General features: G+C 43.7%; 1 protein-coding gene across 1 annotated transcript in view; it reads left to right on the plus strand.

Annotated features, from left to right (window-relative positions):
• Nucleotides 1-21,318, plus strand: part of GPR158 (G protein-coupled receptor 158) — a 118,287-nt gene extending 96,969 nt beyond the window's left edge. The window contains exons 7-11 of the mRNA XM_081931523.1: nucleotides 1-239; nucleotides 14,388-14,526; nucleotides 16,657-16,762; nucleotides 17,628-17,774; nucleotides 18,555-21,318. Coding sequence (XP_081787649.1) covers nucleotides 1-239; nucleotides 14,388-14,526; nucleotides 16,657-16,762; nucleotides 17,628-17,774; nucleotides 18,555-19,982 — 2,059 coding nt within the window. The 3' untranslated portion in view covers nucleotides 19,983-21,318. The remainder of the gene's footprint in view (nucleotides 240-14,387; nucleotides 14,527-16,656; nucleotides 16,763-17,627; nucleotides 17,775-18,554) is intronic.
• The last annotated feature ends 251 nt before the right edge of the window (nucleotides 21,319-21,569 follow it).

The raw sequence follows: 21,569 nt of genomic DNA on the forward strand, positions 1-21,569 counted from the left end.
GGTTTTGAAAGTGTTCCTGTCACGGACTGTTCAGCGAATGCCATACATGACAGGCGGGCGCGTGATGAAGATGCTGGCTGTGATATTCCTGGTGGTGCTTTGGTTCCTAATAGGCTGGACTGCTGCCGTCTGCCAAAACCTGGAGCGAAACATTTCTCTCGTTGGCCAAGGACAAACCTCAGATCACCTGATTTTCAGCATGTGCCTGATAGACCGGTGGGATTATATGATGGCTATTGGTAAGTTGCCTTTGCTGCTGTTGTTCTGCTTTGGTCATTATTTTGCTTGATTAAGACATTTATAACACACCTTTCCTTATAAAAAGCATAATGATAAAATCACGTCACAACCTGACAATTTAAATATATCAGTTACAAAAGCAATACACTGCAAACAATAACAGTACTACGTCCATAGAAGCTGTTCAGCAAATTAAAACAAATTCCTCCTGCATTTGTTCTTCACTCTCCAATCCTACAGTTTCTCTGTCTTTGTCTCTCATCTCCTGGCTTTTCCAGGCTCTTCCAGATCCTTTCTTCCAACCCCACCTTTTCCCAATGCTCACTCCTCAGTGTCCAGCCAGTCCCTGACACTGAGTATACAACAATTTGTAATTTTTTATTTTTTTAAAAAAAAAAACACCCTATGGTCTATTGGCTACCAGATGTCAGCTCAAGCAGTGGAATGGAGCAAATAGCCAGTTTTCCAGACCTATGGCTCAGTTAATAGCTGCAAAAAGGCTTGAAGTCAGCTTTCAAACAGAAAACTACTGAAAAGTTTCAGCTAACAATTCAGAAACGAGCTCTCTAGGCAGGCTATGTGTTAGATTTAATTAGCAGTGCAATCTGGCATTGGGGTCAACTGACTGGAATAAAGGTGACCTGAGTTGTAACTCTGCAGTTCCAGCCTCTCCCCGCTCAGCATGTTTTGCAAACATTACATATGTTCTGTAATTGCCATGTAAATTTAGGGTTTGCTCCAGTGGCTTAGTAGTAGAGCCGAAAGCATTAATCAATTAATTGGTGCAATTATCCAATTACTGGCTTGAGAGTCAACTGAAAATGCATCTCTGATTAATTAGCAGGATCCAGCTGAGTTCTGTTCCCTACCACCACTGGGGCATGCCTGAGTCCAGTTGCAGCCTGGGTTAGCCTTTCAACTGCTGCAAGGATCCATTGAGGGGAAGAAGGTCATCAGGATTGTTCCTGCAGGATGGGTGGGTCTAGAGTTAGCAAGCTAAAGGCGGTGTTCTTATTTGATTGCATCTCATGTCAGCATCCCTTGTTGACAGAAGGCTCTTTGGTCCAGCAAAGGCTTCAGTCAGGAGATGAGGGAAGGACCCCCACTGAATATTTGAGGGAAGGGCTTTAGCTCAGTGGTAGAGCATCTGCCTCACCCTCAGAAGGTTCCAGGTTCAATCCTGGGCATCTCACAGGAAGGCTAGGAATGTCCCCTGCCTGAAACTCTGGAGAGCTTCTTTTGGTCAGTACAGTGGTACCTCTGGTTAACTACTTAATTAGTTCCGGAGGTCCCTTCTTAACCTGAAATCATTCTTAACCTGAAGCACCACTTTAGCTAATGGGGCCTTCTGCTGCTGCCTCGCCGCCACTGCTCGATTTCTGTTCTCATCCTGAAGCAAAGTTCTTAACCTGAAGCACTATTTCTGGGTTAGCGGAGTCTGTAACCTGAAGCGTATGTAACCCGAGGTACCGCTGTATAAACAGTACTGAGCTAGATGGACCAATGGTCTGATTTATTATAAGGCAGCCTCCTACATTCCTTCCTTCAGCAGAGAGACTTCTTTTGGAGGCAGCCTGTTGATGGAGAGAAGGTGGTCCTCTGGAGTATAAGGATGCCTATAAGGCTGCACGAATTTTGAAATGAAAAGCAATGGCAAATCCCCAAATTCTAAACACGCAGCAATTGCAGGCATCTTAAACACAGCGAGGTAACGCCGCGGAAAGGGTCGGGTTTCACCTTTCTCCTCCCCACACCCCCTTTCTGTGTGTTGACACCTTTGCCAACCGCTTGGAGGATTTCTTTACAGTTCTGCCATATGTAAAATATTGTGAAATGAATTAAATAACTAAATAAAGCACACACTTAGGATCTGCAAAATTGCACCGCAAATTATTATGAGTAGTAAGGGTGCTACTGATTGCAGTCATTCATCACTTTCTACCAAAAAAGGAAAAAGTCTCAAAGGAACCTACAGATACGTAAATTTCAGTTTAAATATCCAAAGAATGTATCTAAGAATGGCAGAAAGGGAAGGAAGGAGTGATAATGGGCAGTTTGCATTGCCATTCCGCCATGCTGAATTTCAGTTTGGCCAGTTAATCAATAAACTGGTGAACTTCATAATTAGATTGACGCAATCTCTGTGAGTGGCAGAAAACCAAACTGCTTTAAAAAGCCAAGCTGAAATATAAAGTCATTTGGAAAGGCAGCTCTGGAAAACAGCTGTGAGATTTGGTGTGCGTGTTAAATGGCACCTTTATTATTTCATTTTTGTTGAATGCTGAAGACACGCATCTTTCCCCTGGGCTGCAACTGCTGCGATATATGTCTTCAGGACCCACCTTTATCCTTTGACTGTAATTTGCTTTCAACTGTTCCTAATACTCAATTTTATATTGCTGTAACCCACTGTGGGAGCAGATTGTGAAGGGCTGGTAATAAATTTAATAAATAATAGCCATAAAATAATAATAAGATTGTAACAGAGATAAAAGCAGTAGCTTACACGATGTATTTTTTTTTAATGTGCATGTTGTTGATGATTTATAAAGGAACCAACATTTATGATTCACAGATTTCGTATGTCCCATGAGCCAATTCCTCCTCCTTAGACTAATATGTCTTCCAAATCTGTGCTCAAACTGAACATTTAATTGTGTTCCTTACTGTAGAAATGCCCAGCAAGAGATTCTAGGATGGTGTTTTTAAGTGTGTGTTTATGCATACTGGTGTAAGAAGGAGTTGGGCTTTCCATGACACATACAGCCGAAGTAGAAATTGTGGGGAAGGAGAGAGATGTTAAATACATCCATTTATGCCAATTTAATTACAGTTTAATGTTCAACTTCATATTGGAAGCCAAAATACTTATCTGCCTGACCGGGCAGGAAGAATCTCAGCCAGGCCAGAGCTAATGTAATACAATTTGCTTAGCTACTGAATTTCACACCCTGTTCCAATAAATATGTTGTTGTAGCAGTCCTCTGGTATCCTAAACAAGCATTTATGTGAATATCTAAGACAATTAATCTTTTAAATTTATATATTTGCAAAGATTCCAGAGGACAAGACTTTGTCAAGTGTAGGATGGGCAAATCTCTGTTTTGGTTCTCTCATTTTCTTCCGTATCTTCAATTCAGTTCTCCACATATCATGAACAATTTGCATCCCCCCCCAAAAAAAGAACCACACTCTAGATAATTCATCAGCAGTTCAGGTTAAATTTCTCCCAATATACACATTTTTATGGCGTTTTGACTAAAATGCACACTTTTGCTTACAATTATCCCAAACATAATGCATTTTTAAATTTTAAACTAATATTTGCATTTTCAGGCACTTTCACCTCATAAATGCATTTTTGTGCACATTATTTGACTGGAGAGCTGCATTAGAAAAATCAGAAAAGGGTGAATTTCAAGCTGCTGTTTGGTTTCAGAAAGTGTGAATTTGATAGCTTCAGCTTTGAATGCTAACTGAAGCAGATTCCTCCCCCACAGTCCATGGCCCCAAGTCGTTCACTCAGTAAAGGTGAATTTCGGGTTCACTTTGGTTCAAGAAGTGTACATCAGATAGCTTCTCATTAAAAAGCAAGAGGCAACGAATTTCTTCCCCGGCCCTAACCTCTCTCTGCCTTCTGAAAGCCCCAGAAACTCTCAAGGAGGAGGAGCTTCTGCCATGGCTATGTCCCATTCTCCTCCCCATCTATTCATTTATCTCTGCCCAGAATCAGCACTGTTTTCTTCCCTATCAGCCTCCTTTTCAGGCCAGTGCTTGGAGTGCTGCCAAAAGGTGCTTTAAAAGACAGGACCGCTTAAACATTGACCTGGGATTGGAGATCTGGCTTCAATGTGTAATGTAGGGAATCATCACGCCCTGGGGAATCCAAACAGAATGACCAGACTGAAAAGAAAACAGGGAGTTTCAGCAGATACACCCCGTTTTCTCATTTGGCAATTGGATCATAATACTGAGACAGTGCCTTGTAGCACTGTTAAAGGTACAGGAGCCCTACAGCTATGCAACTATTAAAGGTACAGGGTACCCAACCAGCATGGCCAGTGTTCAAGGATGGCGGGAGTTGTGGCAACATCTGTAGAGCACTGCTTTAGCTACCCTTGTATTAGCAGGAGCTTACACCATGAGAGGTTGCATCAATAGGAGTATAGCCTCTAGATCAAGGGAAGTAATAGTGCCACTGTATTCTGCTCTGGTCAGACCTCACCTGGAGTACTGTGTCCAGTTCTGGGCACCACAGTCCAAGAAGGACACTGACAAACTGGAACGTGTCCAGAGGAGGGCAACCAAAATGGTCAAAGGCCTGGAAACCATGCCTTATGAGGAACGGCTAAGGGAGCTGGGCATGTTTAGCCTGGAGAAGAGGAGGTTAAGGGGTGATATGATAGCCATGTTCAAATATATAAAAGGATGTCACATAGAGGAGGGAGAAAGGTTGTTTTCTGCTGCTCCAGAGAAGCGGACATGGAGCAATGGATCCAAACTACAAGAAAGAAGATTCCACCTAAACATTAGGAAGAACTTCCTGACAGTAAGAGCTGTTTGACAGTGGAATTTGCTGCCAAGGAGTGTGGTGGAGTCTCCTTCTTTGGAGGTCTTTAAGCAGAGGCTTGACAACTATATGTCAGGAGTGCTCTGATGGTGTTTCCTGCTTGGCAGGGGGTTGGATTCGATGGCCCTTGTGGTCTCTTCCAACTCTATGATTCTATAATTCTAGGTTGGAATGATTCTGTTGTTTCTCGCTGCAAAGTGTATCTTCCCCATTCTGGCAGCTTGCCTGCCTGACGCCTCTCTTGCTTTTACATGCACTTTCCTTCATAAGGTCATCCTTTTTTCTTTTTGCAAGAGACAAGCGGAAACCTTCATTTCCTGCCTTGCAGTTTGCATTGTTACCCAAAGGTTGCAGCTATGATTAATTGCATCGGAAGCAAAGCTTGGCTATGCTTCTGCAAGCTTCCCATCTCCTGATGGCGACATTTGTGCGGCATGCTTCGAATGGTGGTTCATACAAAGTGACCTGCTGCTTTTCGGAATTTTCTGACTGCAGAGCCAACACACACGCACACACAGCACCTTTGCGTTGTTCATGTTCTAGCTTGTAAGGTGGGTTTGTGGGTGAGTAAATGGAAAAGAGATGCTACAAGCATTGAAGCATATTTTATGTTATTTAAGATTCCCCCATTCCTTAAATATCATTCCTTAAATGATATTTTAAACTGAGAGCATTACCGTGACCAAACAGCGACACAATAGAAATAAACTAAGAGCAATACAACAGCTGGCGAAATTTTAGAAGGAAAACTGTCACGCATTTATAAGTTTGCATTGATAAGACTTGCACAAAGACCTTGAACATCCAAATGTCTGAGTTAAGAGGTGAGTTTTTACCTGGCACTCGAAGCCCAGTAATGTATCCATGCCTTGTGGGGGGGGGGGGTTCCACAATCTGGGTACCACGTCATGACCCCATTTCACCACACAATAGGCAACATCCATCAGCAGAACAGGGTTCAGGACCTCCCCAGCTGATTCAAGGGTCCAGTCAACCTGTATAGGGCCAGGGGCACACTCCTTATAGGACTTGGATTTCTGTGTGCTCCCTGCATAGACCACTTCATACACAACCAAATTCATTGTTTTCAGGGGTAAAAGGTAAAGGTAAAGGTACCCCTGCCCGTACGGGCCAGTCGTGACCGACTCTAGGGTTGCGCGCTCATCTCGCTCAAGAGGCCGGGAGCCGGCGCCGTCTGAAGACACTTCCGGGTCACGTGGCCAGCGTGACGAAGCTGCAACTGGCGAGCCAGCACCAGTGCCACACACGGAAACGCCGTTTACCTTCCCGCTATAAAGCGGTACCTATTTATCTACTTGCACTTAGGGGTGCTTTCGAACTGCTAGGTGGGCAGGAGCTGGGACCGAGCGACTGGAGCTCACCCCGCCGCGGGGATTCGAACCGCCGACCTTACGATCAGCAAGTCCTAGGCACTGAGGTTTTACCCACAGCGCCACCCGTGTCCCTTTTCAGGGGTAGGGATGGACAAATCTCTCCATTTCATTTCCATTGTTCCAATCTTAAGTTCAATTCTCTTCATTTCTGCATCAGTTTGCTCCCCCCTTTTAAGTCTTTAGTGAAAAACTATCCTAATATAGACACATTTTTGTGTGCAATTTTCCCAGATACACACATTTTTTCAAAGTGTTCTTTTCCCCTAATGTTATTTTCGCTAATATGTGCATTTTTATCCACACACACATTTCTGTACATGAAATTTGGTAGAAGAACAGTAACTGCTCAACGTTTGGAAAAGTGCACATTCCGAACAATAGCAGCATTTCCTTTTGCATATCATTTGGGAAATTGAAAATTACGTAGGTTTATATTAAAATACAAAGAAAACCAAATTTCTACCCCACCCCTGCTCCAGGTGTGTAGAACCTTTGGCCCTCCAGATGTCACAGAATAAACCAGTCCTGGCAAGCATGGACAGTGTCCAGGGATGATGGGACTTGTAGTTCAGCATCATGTGGAGGGGCAAAGTTTTCACACACAGTTTTCTGGCAGCCAGCAGCGTATATTGCCATAGAAACTGTATCCTGTGTCAGATCTGTCCATATCCTGTTTTCAGATACATTGGTCATGGAAGAGTAGCATTGGGAGAACAATGACTTCATTTTTTAAAAAGTGGCAGCATAGGCAACTGGAATATTTGGGACATATTAGTTGGGTTCCATAAACTTGTGAAACTTCCAGGAGCCTAATTAGTTTTTTTCCCCTTTTTTTAATTCCCACTGAGTCACATACTTCATGGAAAACTGCTTTTGCAAGCAATGGCTGTTTCAGAAGCTATTTGAAATTTTGGCACAGGGGCCAGTTGTTCAAAGGTGGAAGGAAAAGTCAAACGTTCCACTGGGCAAACACAAGCTCTTTTGTATTAGTGCCAAAATGTATTTGGAAGGAGTGTTTGTAAATATTGTGGCATTAGCATGCAAAAGATTCTTCCCCATTGATCTTTAAACATACTGCTTTCTAGTTTCATCAGGATAACTGTTATCTTTAAATGCCCATGTTCTTATTGTGTAATCAGAATTGCGGAATGCAGCTCCCACATTTAAAAGTGCAGTAAATTTTGGTAACATCTGCAGATTCCTCTATGCCAATTGTGGCATTAGTCTAGAGTTAATTATATGAACCTGATTCCCCCCCCCCCCCAACCCTCCAGCACAATTCTGCATGATACATTTAAACTGTGTAATTGGTGCTTTGGGTAATAAATTGTTTTCCAAGCCGAATGATATATTTGTTATTGCTAATTAAATAATTTTAATGTTAGGCGTAGCTGGGAGATGTATTATCGTAATCTTCCTTGCATTGCGAAATAATTCCATTTTTGTAGGATTCAAGATGTAATGCTAATTGGTTTCCTTCAGCTAAAACATCTCTACCTTTGAACTATAAACTGTTATAAACCTTACCTGAGTTCCACTGTATAAGCATAGAGCATGGGATCATGGCACTAAGGGCTATCTCAAAAACTTTGTGATTACAAATATTAATATATTTGGCATAGATTTACTGTTGTGGGGTCAGAATTTTACAAATATGCTGAAACACAGTTCAGTTTCAGACTGTGGTTTCAGCAACATTTGCTGACTGGCACGTTTGTGGAGATTCTACAACGTTGTGACAATGAAGGTTAAACAGCCACTATTTAACATTTATTTAGACCGAATTAGTAGATGGCTTGTACAGAATAGCTCAGTTCACACATAATGCTAAACTATAGTTTATTGTTATGTGAAGATAACATTCTTGTGCTCCTCAGACTCCCATCTCCTCCAGTACAGGCACAAGGATCTTTTACCTCTGTTTTCAACCAGCTGTGGTTGGAGAGCCAGTGTGGTGTAGTGGTTAGAGTGGTGGACTCGTAATCTGGTGAACCGGGTTCGATTCCCCACTCCTCCACATGCAGCTGCTGGGTGACCTTGGGCTAGTCACACTCACACTTCTCTGAAGTCTCTTAGCCTCACTCACCTCACAGAGTGTTTGCTGTGGGGGAGGAAGGGAAAGGAGGATGTTAGCCACTTTGAGACTCCTTAGGGTAGTGATAAAGCGGGATATCAAATCCAAACTCCTCTTCTTCTTCTTCTTCTTGTTATGCTTGAGCTGGGTATTGTGGATAGCGTTACCTATGGTTTGGTGTAACTAGCAAGATAATCAACTACAGTTGTCTCACTAATGACATAACAAGGAACTCAGAAGTTCCAAATATCCTCCAGTCAGCCATTTGAGAGGAGTAGAGGACATGGAAGAAGCCACATGAGTGCTGTTTGCGTATATCATATTGAACTATGGTTTAGCATTACATTTGAACGTAGCCAATACAGAGGCTGAACAGTGGCAGATTGGAATAGTGGTAGACACAGAACAGATATTAAGCAGAACCAGGGGTGGGGGCATGTAAGAAGCAAAACAGATTTCAGGTTTGGATATAGCAAGAAACAAGAAGTTTCCAGTTTCTTGTTTGTGGCTGCACTAGAGGAGGAGAGGGCATAGGAGAAGCACATGAGCCTGCAATTCAAGCATGCAACACTAAACGGTTGTTGAACTTTACATGTGAACCCAGCCAGTTCACATGTAACACTGTCACTTCCACTGGCAGAACAAATATTAAGACGAACAAGTTTTTTTGTGGGTGGTCTTTGAAGAAGGAAAACATTTGTAGGTTGCAGGAAGTCGATAATTCTGCAGCTCAATTTTACTGAAGAAATGGGATTCAGAGAGAGATATGAAGGAGGAAGTGTTGTTAAGCCGAACTCCTGCAGATGTTTTGTCTTGCAACCTCGGGCTGCAACAACTAATTGTTTAATTTATGTAAAATAGTTATGTTAAATTTAGAGCTAGTGGCACAAAGGAAAGAGTAAAGCAAGGAAATAGACAAGAGCCTGTGCATATTCAGAAAGGTTCTGGTTTGGTTGCATGAAGTTGATGGTCGGGTTATCATTGAAGTATTGATTAGGGTTTTTAATAGGTTTATTGAATTTGTTGTTTTAACTATATTGTTGAATAATGCCCCCCAATCTTAACTGATGAAGGACAGTTAACAAATCAAAGACAAGACAGAAAGACAGAAAGACAGAAAGAAAGAAAGAGAGGAAAATATCTCACAGACCCTGCCATTTCTAAGGATTGATTGCCTTATTAAGGGATTTGTCCCTGGGGGGGGGGGGCAATCTGTGGCCCTACACATGATATTGAACATGGCCAATGGTTGGGGATGCTGGGAACTGTAGTCCACCCACATCTGGAGGGTCACAGGTCAGCTACCACTGTACCAGAGAAAACAAAAGCTTAATTTTCCCGAGGGTTCTTGAATAGAGGCATGTTTACAACAGAAGTTTTCATTTTTCCACATGCTAGTACAAGCCCTACCTCCTAGAACACAGAGAGGAGATACTGGTATTTTCTCCAGTGTGATTTGCATATAAAGAGGAGAGAACATGAGGGGTAGGCTCCGTTTTTTAAATAAAAAATGGTTATATTTTTTGTTTGGCTGTTTTTACTGCAAGATTGCCCTGAAGTCGTTGTTCTCAAAGTGTGGTGTGGGCGTCACATAGGAGGCCTGGACATCTGCTATGAGAGACATGAAGAAAGGCAGAAAGAGGGTGAAATAAAAAGGGAGGAAATAAAAAGAGAAGAACAAGTGGAAAAACAAATTCAGTGACATAATATTTGCCACATATATTGTCTTGGGGAACCTAATGATTAAAACAGCACACAAACTCTCCTGTGGTTCAGGACAGACAAACATTTCTTCACTATCAAACCAGATTCTTATTTTGCATACTGATGAAAACAAAATGCTGAACTCAACATCCTCATCTTAACCTTTTGGAGAGATTATTCATGAGGCTGAAACTTAAATGCTGCCAGTATCTTGTCTGTTCTGCCATGTAACAGTTTTTGACAACAGACTCCGTGTGTGACAAGCTAAAATTTGTTATGCAGGAAATCAAAATTTAGCAAGTCTTCCACCCACTAACAGGTTGAATTCCCAAGTATTATTTCTCTGGCTCCAGAACAAATTTGTAGCATGGGCTCAATTTCCACACCGCGTGGCCCCAATTCACCTGTTTCAAAAAACAAGAAAATTGATTAGTGTCCTTTAGCCTTTAGGCATATTTGCTTTTGCTCCTTATATTTCATATTGAGTGAAAGATTCCTGCATTGTATGGTGTGCTCCCTTCCAACTCTACAGATCTGTGATTGGCCTTTATAGCCTGACTAATGTATGTATATGAATTCCTAACGGTGACAGAGGCACTTTAGACCCTGTTTCTTGCCCCTGGGATCTAGGGTTAGCAGGCCCATTTTGAATTTTGAGAAAGTGCTGTCAGCACCAGTCACAAAATGGCTGCCATGGGGGCATGGCACTTCACAACATGGCTGTTATGTGGGGGTTGGGGAACAGCAGAACACAAAATTAGAGGGAGTATCTACATTTGTGATGGAGCTGTAAATCCCATCAACAGCATTGGTTCCCTGAACACTTGGTGCCGATGATTGTTATGGGGCTTGACCTTCCCTCCTATGTGCTCCTGTGTGGCACAAGAAATGCCCACAGGACTCAGGGAACTCTGGAGAGAGCATGCCACGTGCAGTTGTGTGCCTTTCTCTCTCCTGCAAACTCCAGGGTTTTTTGTACAAGCACTCTCTCTCCAAAAGAAGGGGCTGAGCCGGAATGCTGCTTGATCTGTTCCAACACTTAGGAGATCTTAGGAGAAAGATCTATACACTCTGTGTAGTTTAAGGGATAGATATAGGAAGCAGCCTTTTACCAACCAATCAGTGTCTCTCCAGGTTTTTAGCCAGGGCATCTCCTAACCCTACATGGAACTGCCAGGGATTAGGACTGGGACATTCTGAATACAAAGCACGTGCTCTACCACTGAATTATGACTCTTTCTCATAGATACATTGCCCCCCTCATAGTAATTAGCTTGCAGCCTGGGCTCCTGCCCCCCCCCAGTTCCCTAGAACCCTAGCAAAGTGCATACCCTCCAACACTTTCCCAATAAAAATAGAGATATCCTATTCAACAACAACGGGACGCAGGTGGCGCTGTGGGTTAAAGCCTCAGCGCCTAGGACTTGCCGATCGAAAGGTTGGCAGTTCGAATCCCTGCTGCGGGGTGCGCTCCCGCTGCTCGGTCCCAGCGCCTGCCAACCTAGCAGTTCGAAAGCACCTCCGGGTGCAAGTAGATAAATAGGGACCGCTTACCAGCGGGAAGGTAAACGGTGTTTCCGTGTGCGGCTCTGGCTCGCCAGAGCAGCGATGTCACGCTGGCCACGTGACCCGGAAGTGTCTCCGGACAGCGCTGGCCCCTGGCCTCTTAAGTGAGATGGGCGCACAACCCCAGAGTCTGTCAAGACTGGACCGTACGGGCAGGGGTACCTTTACCTTTACCTTTTATTCAACAACAACAACCACAAAATTTATACCCCACCCATCTGACTGGGGTGCCTCAGCCACTCTGGGTCGCTCTCAATATATATAAAAACATAATACAACAGTAAACATTAAAAACTTCCCTATACAGGGCTGCCTTCAGATGTCTTCTAAAGATTTACTTATCTCCTTGGCTCGGGGGGTCGCTTAACTCCATACCCTCCAACATTTCTCCAATGAAAACAGGGACATCCTAAGGAAAAGCAGGACATTCTGGGATCAAATCAGAAACAGGGATGGCTTCTGTAAATCCAGGTCTGTCCCTAGAAAATAGGGACACTTGGGGGGGGGGGTCTGAAAATGTTCCCTTCCTCCCACAATTGGGCCCAAGTTAATTTAACATCAGATGTGATTGCAGACGTTAAGATAATGGAGCTCAGGTAAGCTAACGTATAGATAGTTCCATATTGTGAGGAGGGGAATGTGATGATATTGTAAACTGTAAAGTTTCTGATCTGTGAACAGGAGGAGAAGATGCAAGTATTTTTTTCTCTCAGCGATAACAAGAAACCGTTAGCAAAATTCTGACTGGGGCAAGATCCATTAGATGCAGGGCTATTTTCCCCCAGCCAGAGCTCACCTCTCAGATGGGCGCCATTGCCATTCTAAGAGAACAAGGGAGAAGTAGTTCTTGGTGAGTTCTGGCACCTATTTCCCCATAAAAATAGCACTGATCAGATGCCACTACTCATCCTTGCCCCAGGCCAATGTACATAAAGAAGTGTTTGCAAAAATATCTGCTTATCAGCTGTGCTAGTCTTTTAACACATCTCCATGTTTTGTCAGATCCTGCATAGGTAGGCTGACTGCACGATGGGCAAAAAAGCCCTTGAAGATGGTGCATTAACTCAGTCTTTTCCAGATTAATCACCCTGCACTTCTCCATCTGTTGTGTTTGTGTGTGAAGTAATGATTTTGTGCACCTGCGTCTAATGTTGGCATCAGCAAGTGTTGCTGTTCTGGGTCAACATCTGGGTTGGCTGGGGTCAGTCAGCAGTGCAGGGACTCATGCTGTGGTGATGTGCTGGCAGGCCGTGTTTGTGCTACACTTTCATTTGCTGAACCAGTGAGTCAAAGGATCAGACTGCAAAGTATATTTGGGGTCACAGCTTGAAAGGATTCTTCGGGGAATTCCAGCCTGGAGCTTTTAGACTTCAAGGACTGCTTGCTGCCAACAAGCCCAATTCCTTCCAAAATGCTACATATTTAGGTCACCAGCTTGCTCACCTAAGATATGGCCAATGCCAGGGAAACTGCGCTTTTATGCTAACAGATTTGTAATGAAAAATAGCTGCCAACAGAAAAACACCCTTTGCCTTCTCCCTGGAGAATAACTTTACTAACCCATGAAATGGATGTGATAGAATTGCTTATGAAAGCTCATATCAGAATACACCTGTTGGGATGAAGTCTAAGTATGCTTCTTACCAGTAGATAGTTGCAGTCTACAGGAGAGTTTCTCTTAGAAGCCCACTCTGTAATAACTCAGAGTAGGCCTCTTAGTGCGGCTGCCCCTGCTCTCTGGGTCGAGGTACAGCAGGCACCCAATATTTGCACTTTCTGGAAATAATTGAAGACCTTTTTGTTCTGACTGATAAATGGGTCTTTACCATGAGTAGCTATTTTGTTAGGGTTTCAGTCTTGTTTTAAATGTATTTAATAAATCATTATAGTTTCACCGGTGTCGTTTCCTTTTTAAACTTCTCTCTCGCTCTCCGTTGGTGATTGTTTTTAATTGTTAGCTGTTGCTTTTAAAGCAGAAAAGTAAAAATATATGAATGAATATTAAATGAAATGAATAGATCAGCCTGATAGTTAACAACTCAACTGGGCACCATGGGTTAGAAGAAATTCATTGCAGAGGGACCCTTTTCTACATACACATAAAGATAAAGAATTACCTGACATTCAGAAGACATCTTAAGGCAGCCCTGTTCAGGGAAGTTTTTAATATGTAATGCTGTACTGTTTTTAACACTGATTGGGAGCCGCCCAGAGTGGCTGGGGAAACTCAGCCAGATGGGCGGGGTATAAATAATATATTATTATTATTATTATTATTATTATTATTATTTGAGATGGGGTGGAGGAGAGATCCATGTGCACCATCTTGAGCTCATTGGAGATGAGCAACTTTTCCGGCCTTATTTACAAAACAGATACAGTAGTGTACATTGATTCCATTGGATGGGGGAGCTAACACATGCAGGCTTGCGGGGACATTAGGTGATGTATCTACCATTCTGTTATCTGAAAGCATATTGGCAAATGCATAAATTCCAGTCGTTGAATTTGTATACAGTGGTACCTCAGGTTACATACCCTTCAGGTTACATACGCTTCAGGTTACACACTCCGCTAACCCAGAAATAGTGCTTCAGGTTAAGAACTTTGCTTCAGGATAAGAACAGAAATCGGGCTCCAGCGGCACAGCAGCAGCAGTAGGCCCCATTAGCTAAAGTGGTGCTTCAGGTTAAGAACGGACCTCTGGAACGAATTAAGTACTTAACCCGAGGTACGACTGTATATATTCACACCAAGATCCGAACTGATAATTTCAAGTTTGCTCTCTCATTTTTAATGTATAAATACTAATGTGTTTCTTACGTTGTTTCTCTTGCAGCTGAATTTTTATTCCTCTTGTGGGGCGTTTATCTCTGCTATGCAGTGCGGACCGTGCCCTCGGCGTTTCACGAGCCACGTTATTTGGCTGTTGCGGTTCACATTGAGCTCATTATCTCTGCTATATTCCATGCAATTAGGCAAGTGAGCTGTAGCTTGGTTCTTAACTGTTTACTTCCAACATGGCACAATTTGAAATGGGTCATCAGGCTAAGATGCACATCAGAAAGCCCCCAAATGAAAGTGTTCCTCCTGCAAAGCACAGAATTCTTTAAAGACATTCTCTTAGATGGCTGAAGAGATGAGCTTCCTATCTATTAATTAGGCAGGCAGGGTTTTCAGTACATGCATCAAAAGAAATGGTCTCTCAATAGCATTTTATGCATTTATTATTTCCCAAAACTGTGCACAACTATATAAATCTTAATTCAAGAAGCTTTAAAATGACCCTTAAAATCCAGGGTTTAAAATAACCAAGAAAACTATCAGGCAGCAGGCAGTGGGACATGAAAATGTCTAGCTACCATTGTCCCCTTTGGGATTGGTAGGGCAGAATCCTGGGAGGCCAACAGTAGGTGGCGCTAGAGCCGGTGATAGGTAGAGCCAACTCTTTATAGCTTTGTCCTCATTCTCCTGCTGAGTTCTGCAAAGGCAAAACTGAGACTAAAGAGGAGGAAGGGAACAGCAAGTGCCACTCCCTTTAAGGTAGACGGGTAGCGGGAGGCAGTTGACTGAGAGCAGACTGAGGGTGGCAGGGCAGTGCCCCATCTGCCCTAATGGACCAGTCTCCTCTTGCTGTTAGCCCCATTTGAAATCATGCATAGAAATCTAAGCCTAGCCATCAACGTTGAAAAGAAACCAGGGAAGTAGTCATGCAGCCTTACAAAATCCCTACAGAGGCAGAATTGAAATCGGTCAAAAGCCTAGCAGAATAATAATTTCAAAAGCATCTTACCTACCTGCTTCAGGCTGACCTTCCTCAGGAAGAGTTCCATAACTGGGGGGGGGGGGCACCACCGAGAAGGCACTGGCCCGCCTCCCCATCAGCCATACCTCTGTTGGTGTCAGGACACAGATTAAGGCCTCCCAAGATTTGATGGGCAGGTTTTATAGCCTTTCAGACTGTGTGTAGAGGGCTATTGGTTTCGTTTGTTATTATGGTACGTATTTTTGTGTTTGTATATTGTAAACCACCCCATGATCTTCAGGGGAAGGGTGGTACAGAAATTTAAATAATGCTGGTGGTGGTGGTGGTGGTGATGGAGGAAGCAGTTTTCTTCCAGCAATCCTGGTCCCAAGCCATTTAAGTGATTATAAACTGGACTCAGAAACAAAATGGAAGCCAGGGCAATTGAAATTGGATTAGTGTGATATGATCCAAAAGATAAGTGCCTGTTAAGTATTTTGCCTGGTGCTTTTTGCTCCAGCTGCAGCTTCTGCTTACTCTTCAAGGGAAGTGCCCTTGAAGAATGCTTTGCAATAATTTGGTCTGGCTATGTGACCAAGACATGTGTCATAATGACCAGCACCCTCTGGCATCGATGTCAGGTGCTCTGCACCCTCTACGATGCTCCAGTCACAGATCTCCAAGGCTCTGGCTTACAAAGCAGTAGCAGGCAGGTAGGAGGCCACCACCATTTTAAATTGCCCACAATGCCCCACAAGGGACTCTAGATTCCAGTGCATGGTCTGAAGGCATATGAGAGCACCACTTTGGTGAAGCTGGCTAGCACCCTGGATGGATGACTATCTGGCAGCCACATGTACACCCCCTGTGGGTCCCATAATATAGGGCAGGATATAATTATGTAAGGAAATGAACAATGGATAGGTGAGTGGGTAGTTCACATCCACCCACTGCAAGAGGGTATTAGTAGTGCTGCGGTCCTCCAATGGTAGCCCCACCAATGCCAGAGGGATTCCACCACAGTGTGCTTTGTCAAGAATCCTCCCACTTAGAGCCATCCCTGCAAGTTTTCACTTTATTGCAAATGGAACATTGGGGTGGCTTTCCACATACAATGGGGCTCGTGTGCATGAACCCTGCATGCGCATTGGTGCTCTGATGTGCACACAAGGAGGCTGTGGATCAGAGGATGTGTGCTGAGGGAGAGACAGGCAACAATGCCATATTCAATCACAGAGTGCATTGTTATATTCAGGTTTTTGCTCTGTAAGAGTCGTCAGGAATATTAAGGATCTAGCATTTAATGTGAGGGGAGGAAAATGGAGGAAGATGCATTTGCCAACCCTGTGGATTCTATTTTTAGGTTCAGTCTTGCCTCAAGACTTCAGTCTGATTGGATGCTGATGTTGTTCTTTGCGCACACACACTTGACTGTGACAGTCACCGTTGGGTTACTTCTGATCCCAAAGGTATTCTTTCTCTACTCTTTTCCCCATGTCAGAGCTCAGGAACAAATGCACAGTTGTGCAGGAGATCTCTTACTGGGTCTCTTCACGTTTGGGGTTTGCTTGTTTTTTTAGATTTTGCAGAGGGTTCCAAATTAGATTGTAATGTCGACCTGTCCTCTCTCCTGTTTCCACAATCTAAATTGCTGCTCTGAGCTCCATGGCTGGGTGTAAGAGAGAGGCACCCCCTCAGTGCCACTGCCCTGACCTAATTTGGATACCTCAAGGCAGCTTTAGAAACATCAGGAGTTCTCATCACAGTTCTTCTGCCTAACATGCATCTTAGCCCTCTGATAGATCAATATAACTTGGTGGGAACTGTTGTTTGTTGAATTAGGAAATAGCCTGAGAAATCTCATGTTTTGAGGAGACACCTAAAGATATAGTTCTCTCTAGAACTGCAAAGTATCATGCAGTTGCTCCCGGTAAGTATCTTTCCATACCAGGGATGGTGAACCAGTGGTCCTTCAAATGCTGGTGGACTCCAACTCCTCATCAGTCCCAGCCAGGGATGATGTTGGGGGGATGATGAGCAGGGATAATAGAAACTAGAGTCCAGCAACAGCTGGAGGACCACAGGTTCCCCAACCCTGTTCTATATGAAGCTAGCAGGGCAAAGGTTTCTATGCACATATGAAGGCTATGCACATACTTTAAAAGAACAGCAAAAAAAGGTTGAATATTCAGGGGGAGGCGTGCATGACAGCCACAATGGAAGAGCCAGTTGTAGTATCCAGGAATGTCGAACTAAAGAACAAGGGCATGTTCTTTGATCTTACTTGTTATATTGACCAGGGCATTCAATTTAACATCTCACGTATGTTTTCAGTTTTCCCGTTCAAGCAATAACCCAAGAGATGACATAGCTACTGAGGCTTATGAAGATGAACTGGACATGGGAAGATCTGGATCTTACCTGAACAGCAGTATCAATTCAGCTTGGAGCGAGCATAGCTTGGATCCGGACGATATTAGGGTACATGCCAACCTTGTGAATTTTCTCTCTGTGGGTGTTTTTTTAAAAGCCAGGTGGGAAATCTTCAGTAATAAGATGAAATAAATAAATGATGAAAATGATGGCCTGCTCAGTCCTAATAAAATCTTTGGCATGGTAAATTCAGTCTGACATAAGTAGCCTCTCTGATTGCTGGAGGGTTACTGCAGACTGTTTAGACTGAAGAATCCAATACAAGGACAACTTAGTTTCTTGCCCAAATAGATTCTTCCAATTCTTCCAATGACTTCAGGTTACTCTCACCTGGGTTTCTCATATTGTCGTATGTTAAACTCATTGAAATATAACTGAAATGATGGCCATTTTGTGCTGCTCTTTGGTTGTCTTCTGCATGTATAACTCAGTCCAGTTGGAACTCTTTGTGCAAGTGGGGAAAGGGCTCTGTACCCTTCCCCCCCCCCCGGCCTCCTTCAATTCTGCTGATCATCTGTTGAGGAAGAAGGAGTTGAGAATAGAGGGCTGGATTCAGTCCTCCTTTTTATGCTGTCTGACAGCAGACGATTTGCTGAATTTGACCCAGTCTGATTGGATCTTCATGCAAGCTCAGCTACTTCATCAGGTTTCAACTCAGGGAAATGTACACCTGGTCCATGTTGGTCCATGTGTTTCCTTCTATTGCAGGGATAGGGAACCAAGACCCAGATATCTGATCCCTAGGCCCTTCAGGTTAAGAAAAGCTACACTACATTTATTTTGACTCAATATATACCTTCCTGACTAGTATTGTTGTCTGATTTACAGGATGAATTGAAGAAGCTGTATGCTCAGCTGGAGATTTATAAGAGGAAAAAGATGATCACCAACAACCCACACCTCCAGAAGAAGAGGTGCTCCAAAAAGGGTTTGGGTCGTTCAATCATGCGAAGAATTACGGAGATCCCTGAGACAGTCACCAGGCAGTGCTCCCGGGAGGAAAAGGACTTTCTGGAGCATGGGGTTTCGAAGAATACTCCTGCGACAAAGAAGAACCCACTGGATTCTGGGGGACACATCAAACCGAAGGAAGAATCCTTGAGGAACCGAGTCTTCTCGTTGAAGAAGTCTCACAGCACTTACGACCACGTCCGGGAGCCAGCCGCAGAGCCTAACAGCTTAACAACAGAAAGCGTGGAGGTCATCACAGCTACTGAGAATTCCTTGCTGGATTCTGCCCCGGGGAAAAAGACCGCAGACAAAACTGAAGCAACGTCCACTGAAAACGTCCCTTTGGTGTGCAAATCCGTGAGCGCTCACAATTTAAGCGCAGATAAGAAACCCCTTCACCCCAGAACGTCAGTGTTGCAGAAATCGCTCAGTGTTATTGCCAGTGCCAAGGAGAAAACGTTGGGGCTGGCCGGGAAGATGCAAAGCGAAGAGGGCGGGAAGTCGCACAAGTCTCAACAGAAGGGCAAAGAGGGGAGCAAGAAGCACTCGGGCGCCGATAAAAGCGAGCATAAGGATTCGCACCGGAAAAACTCTGCCCATTCAGACGAGGCGAAGAAGACCCATAAATCTGGGATAATGAAGCAACAAAAGTCCACTCAGGCAGCTGGGAACCCTGAGGCGGCAGCAGTAGCAGATAAGACCCTGCCAAAGGGCAAAGTTGACATAGGAGAGGTTTGCCCTTGGGAAATCTATGACCAGAGCCCGGGGTCTGGGCTTTCTGATTCTAAAGCTCAAAAGCACGTCTCCATTGCTTCCTCTGAATCAGAGAAGCAAGCCTCTTCCCAGGCCAAGGGCAAAACGCCCCACAAGACTGCGGAAGGCAATCAGCTCCCCAATCAAAAGAGCACAGATAGATGTGAAGTGTGCCCTTGGGAGACCCAAGAAGAACAACTGCCGAGTATGAAGGCTCAGCGGGATGTTCCCGGGATAAAGGGCGAGAATGCTAATAAACAGTGTGCCCCCAGCGTTTCTGCTGGAGAGCCCAAGGAACTGCTCCAAAAGACAACAGCACAAACCATGGATACCAATAAACTGGGAGGCCAGGCAAAAAATGCCTCCTCCTCTCCAGTGGGGAATGCGCTTCCCTCTGATTCTGCCAAGCCGGCAGCTAGTAACTCACAGCAACCTTTAAGGTCGCGTATGGAAATCTGCCCTTGGGAGTACGAGGCGCCAGAGTTACCCAAAGGGGAGAAAAGTATAGCTTTATCGAACGCTACCAGTTTAAGCTCGAATAAAACGAAATAAAGAGGGCTTCTTAGACTGTTGGGAAGAGAAGCGAACACCTGAATGAGAAAGGGCTGAAAAGAGGGAGGGGGGAAAGGCCCCGAGGATCTGGAAATTCGAAAGGAGCATCACTTAAGCAGGCGACGAGCACCTTGAATACGTAGGAACTAGGCAAAGTGAATTGTCTCTTGTTTGTTTGTTTATTGTTGAGTGCCAACGGGGTTATCAGTGCGATCCAGAATATGAGGAACTGTGGCCCTTCCCTGTCCCCCCAAAAAGAGTTTACATTCCAAATGAGCGAAAACATGCCTTTAGAAATAATTTATTTTTTTTGGTAATAATGTGTGGGGTTGGTAAGTAAGCGTCATCAAAGTAATGAAGATCAAATGTAATTATTCCTAAAGGCCCTGTGGTGGCATAACGTGGGTTACAAATTCATTAAACGTCATAAAATCTAATGGAGTTGTTCTGAAAGGCCTCGGATCAGATGTAGGATACCACCGAGACTCGAAGCAAATGGATGCAGAGATAAAAATTGTGTGCTGTGGGAGCAACTCCAGAAACGAAAACGAAACAAAGAAAACCATGACTTTTCACTTTCATGGGATCATAGAATTGCAGAGTTGGAACCCAACCCCCTCCTTATCTCTGCCCTTGATAGCACTGCTAACTTAACGCATCCCCCTCCCCAATTATATTTTTATATGATTGCTCTCATTTTTCTTATAAATGTATGTACTCTGTGTCTCATATTTAAGCATTCCAGTTTGTATAATGTTTGCAAATAACTTTGATATGATTATGTGACACAACACATTTATGCAATCTGCAGGTAAAATCGAATGTGTGCAATTTTGAAAGCAAAACTTGCTCTAGAAATTGGTTGATTTCTAGGACTTACGGCAAAGCTCCCACAGGCTCGTTGAAGCTGTAAGAAAACACACTGGGGATTTTATTTGGCTGTTCTCTCTTTTTTTTATTTGGTTGTGGTTTATATTGTGGGCTTGTTGTTTCTCTCTGTTATTTCCGATTATGATTTGATGCTGTACGATTCAGGGTTTTTATACGAGGTACGTTCCGTCTCTTGCACTTGTCCGTTGATGATCTTTACTAGCGGAAGCCGTCACCTTAGGGAGTTGCACAGCTTGGTAAATAATCGTAATGATATTTATTGTTTCTGTAGCGCTTAGAAAGCAAGCACTGTTTAAAAATAAATCTGAGGACAATGTTTCTTAGGAAACTGGCAAAATGTTATTTATCATTCCAGAAACACTACTTTAATAATTCTTCATTGGTATCTTGCTCTGTACTTCACATTGAGCCAGTTGAAAGAAAACGGGGAAATGTAGAATATGTCTTCTGCTGTCTGAATTCATGTTTCAGGAGAGGAATTAGGTTTGAAAGGCCTTGTTCATCATACTGTTAAACTTGAGAGAATCAGAAAGTGAGGAACCTTCCTGCCCTGCACCTATTAAGTGAATGACAGGACAAAGAAAACAGTTAGCCCCCATTTGTTAATCTCTTGCAAAGCACTTGTACAGCCAGATCCTATGCATGTTTACTCAGAAATAAGCAATGCTGAGTTCAGTGGGGCTTACTTTCTAGGTA

This window comes from Podarcis melisellensis, assembly GCF_964234715.1.
Source record: "Podarcis melisellensis genome assembly, chromosome: 12".
In the NCBI taxonomy this organism is placed as follows: domain Eukaryota; kingdom Metazoa; phylum Chordata; class Lepidosauria; order Squamata; family Lacertidae; genus Podarcis; species Podarcis melisellensis.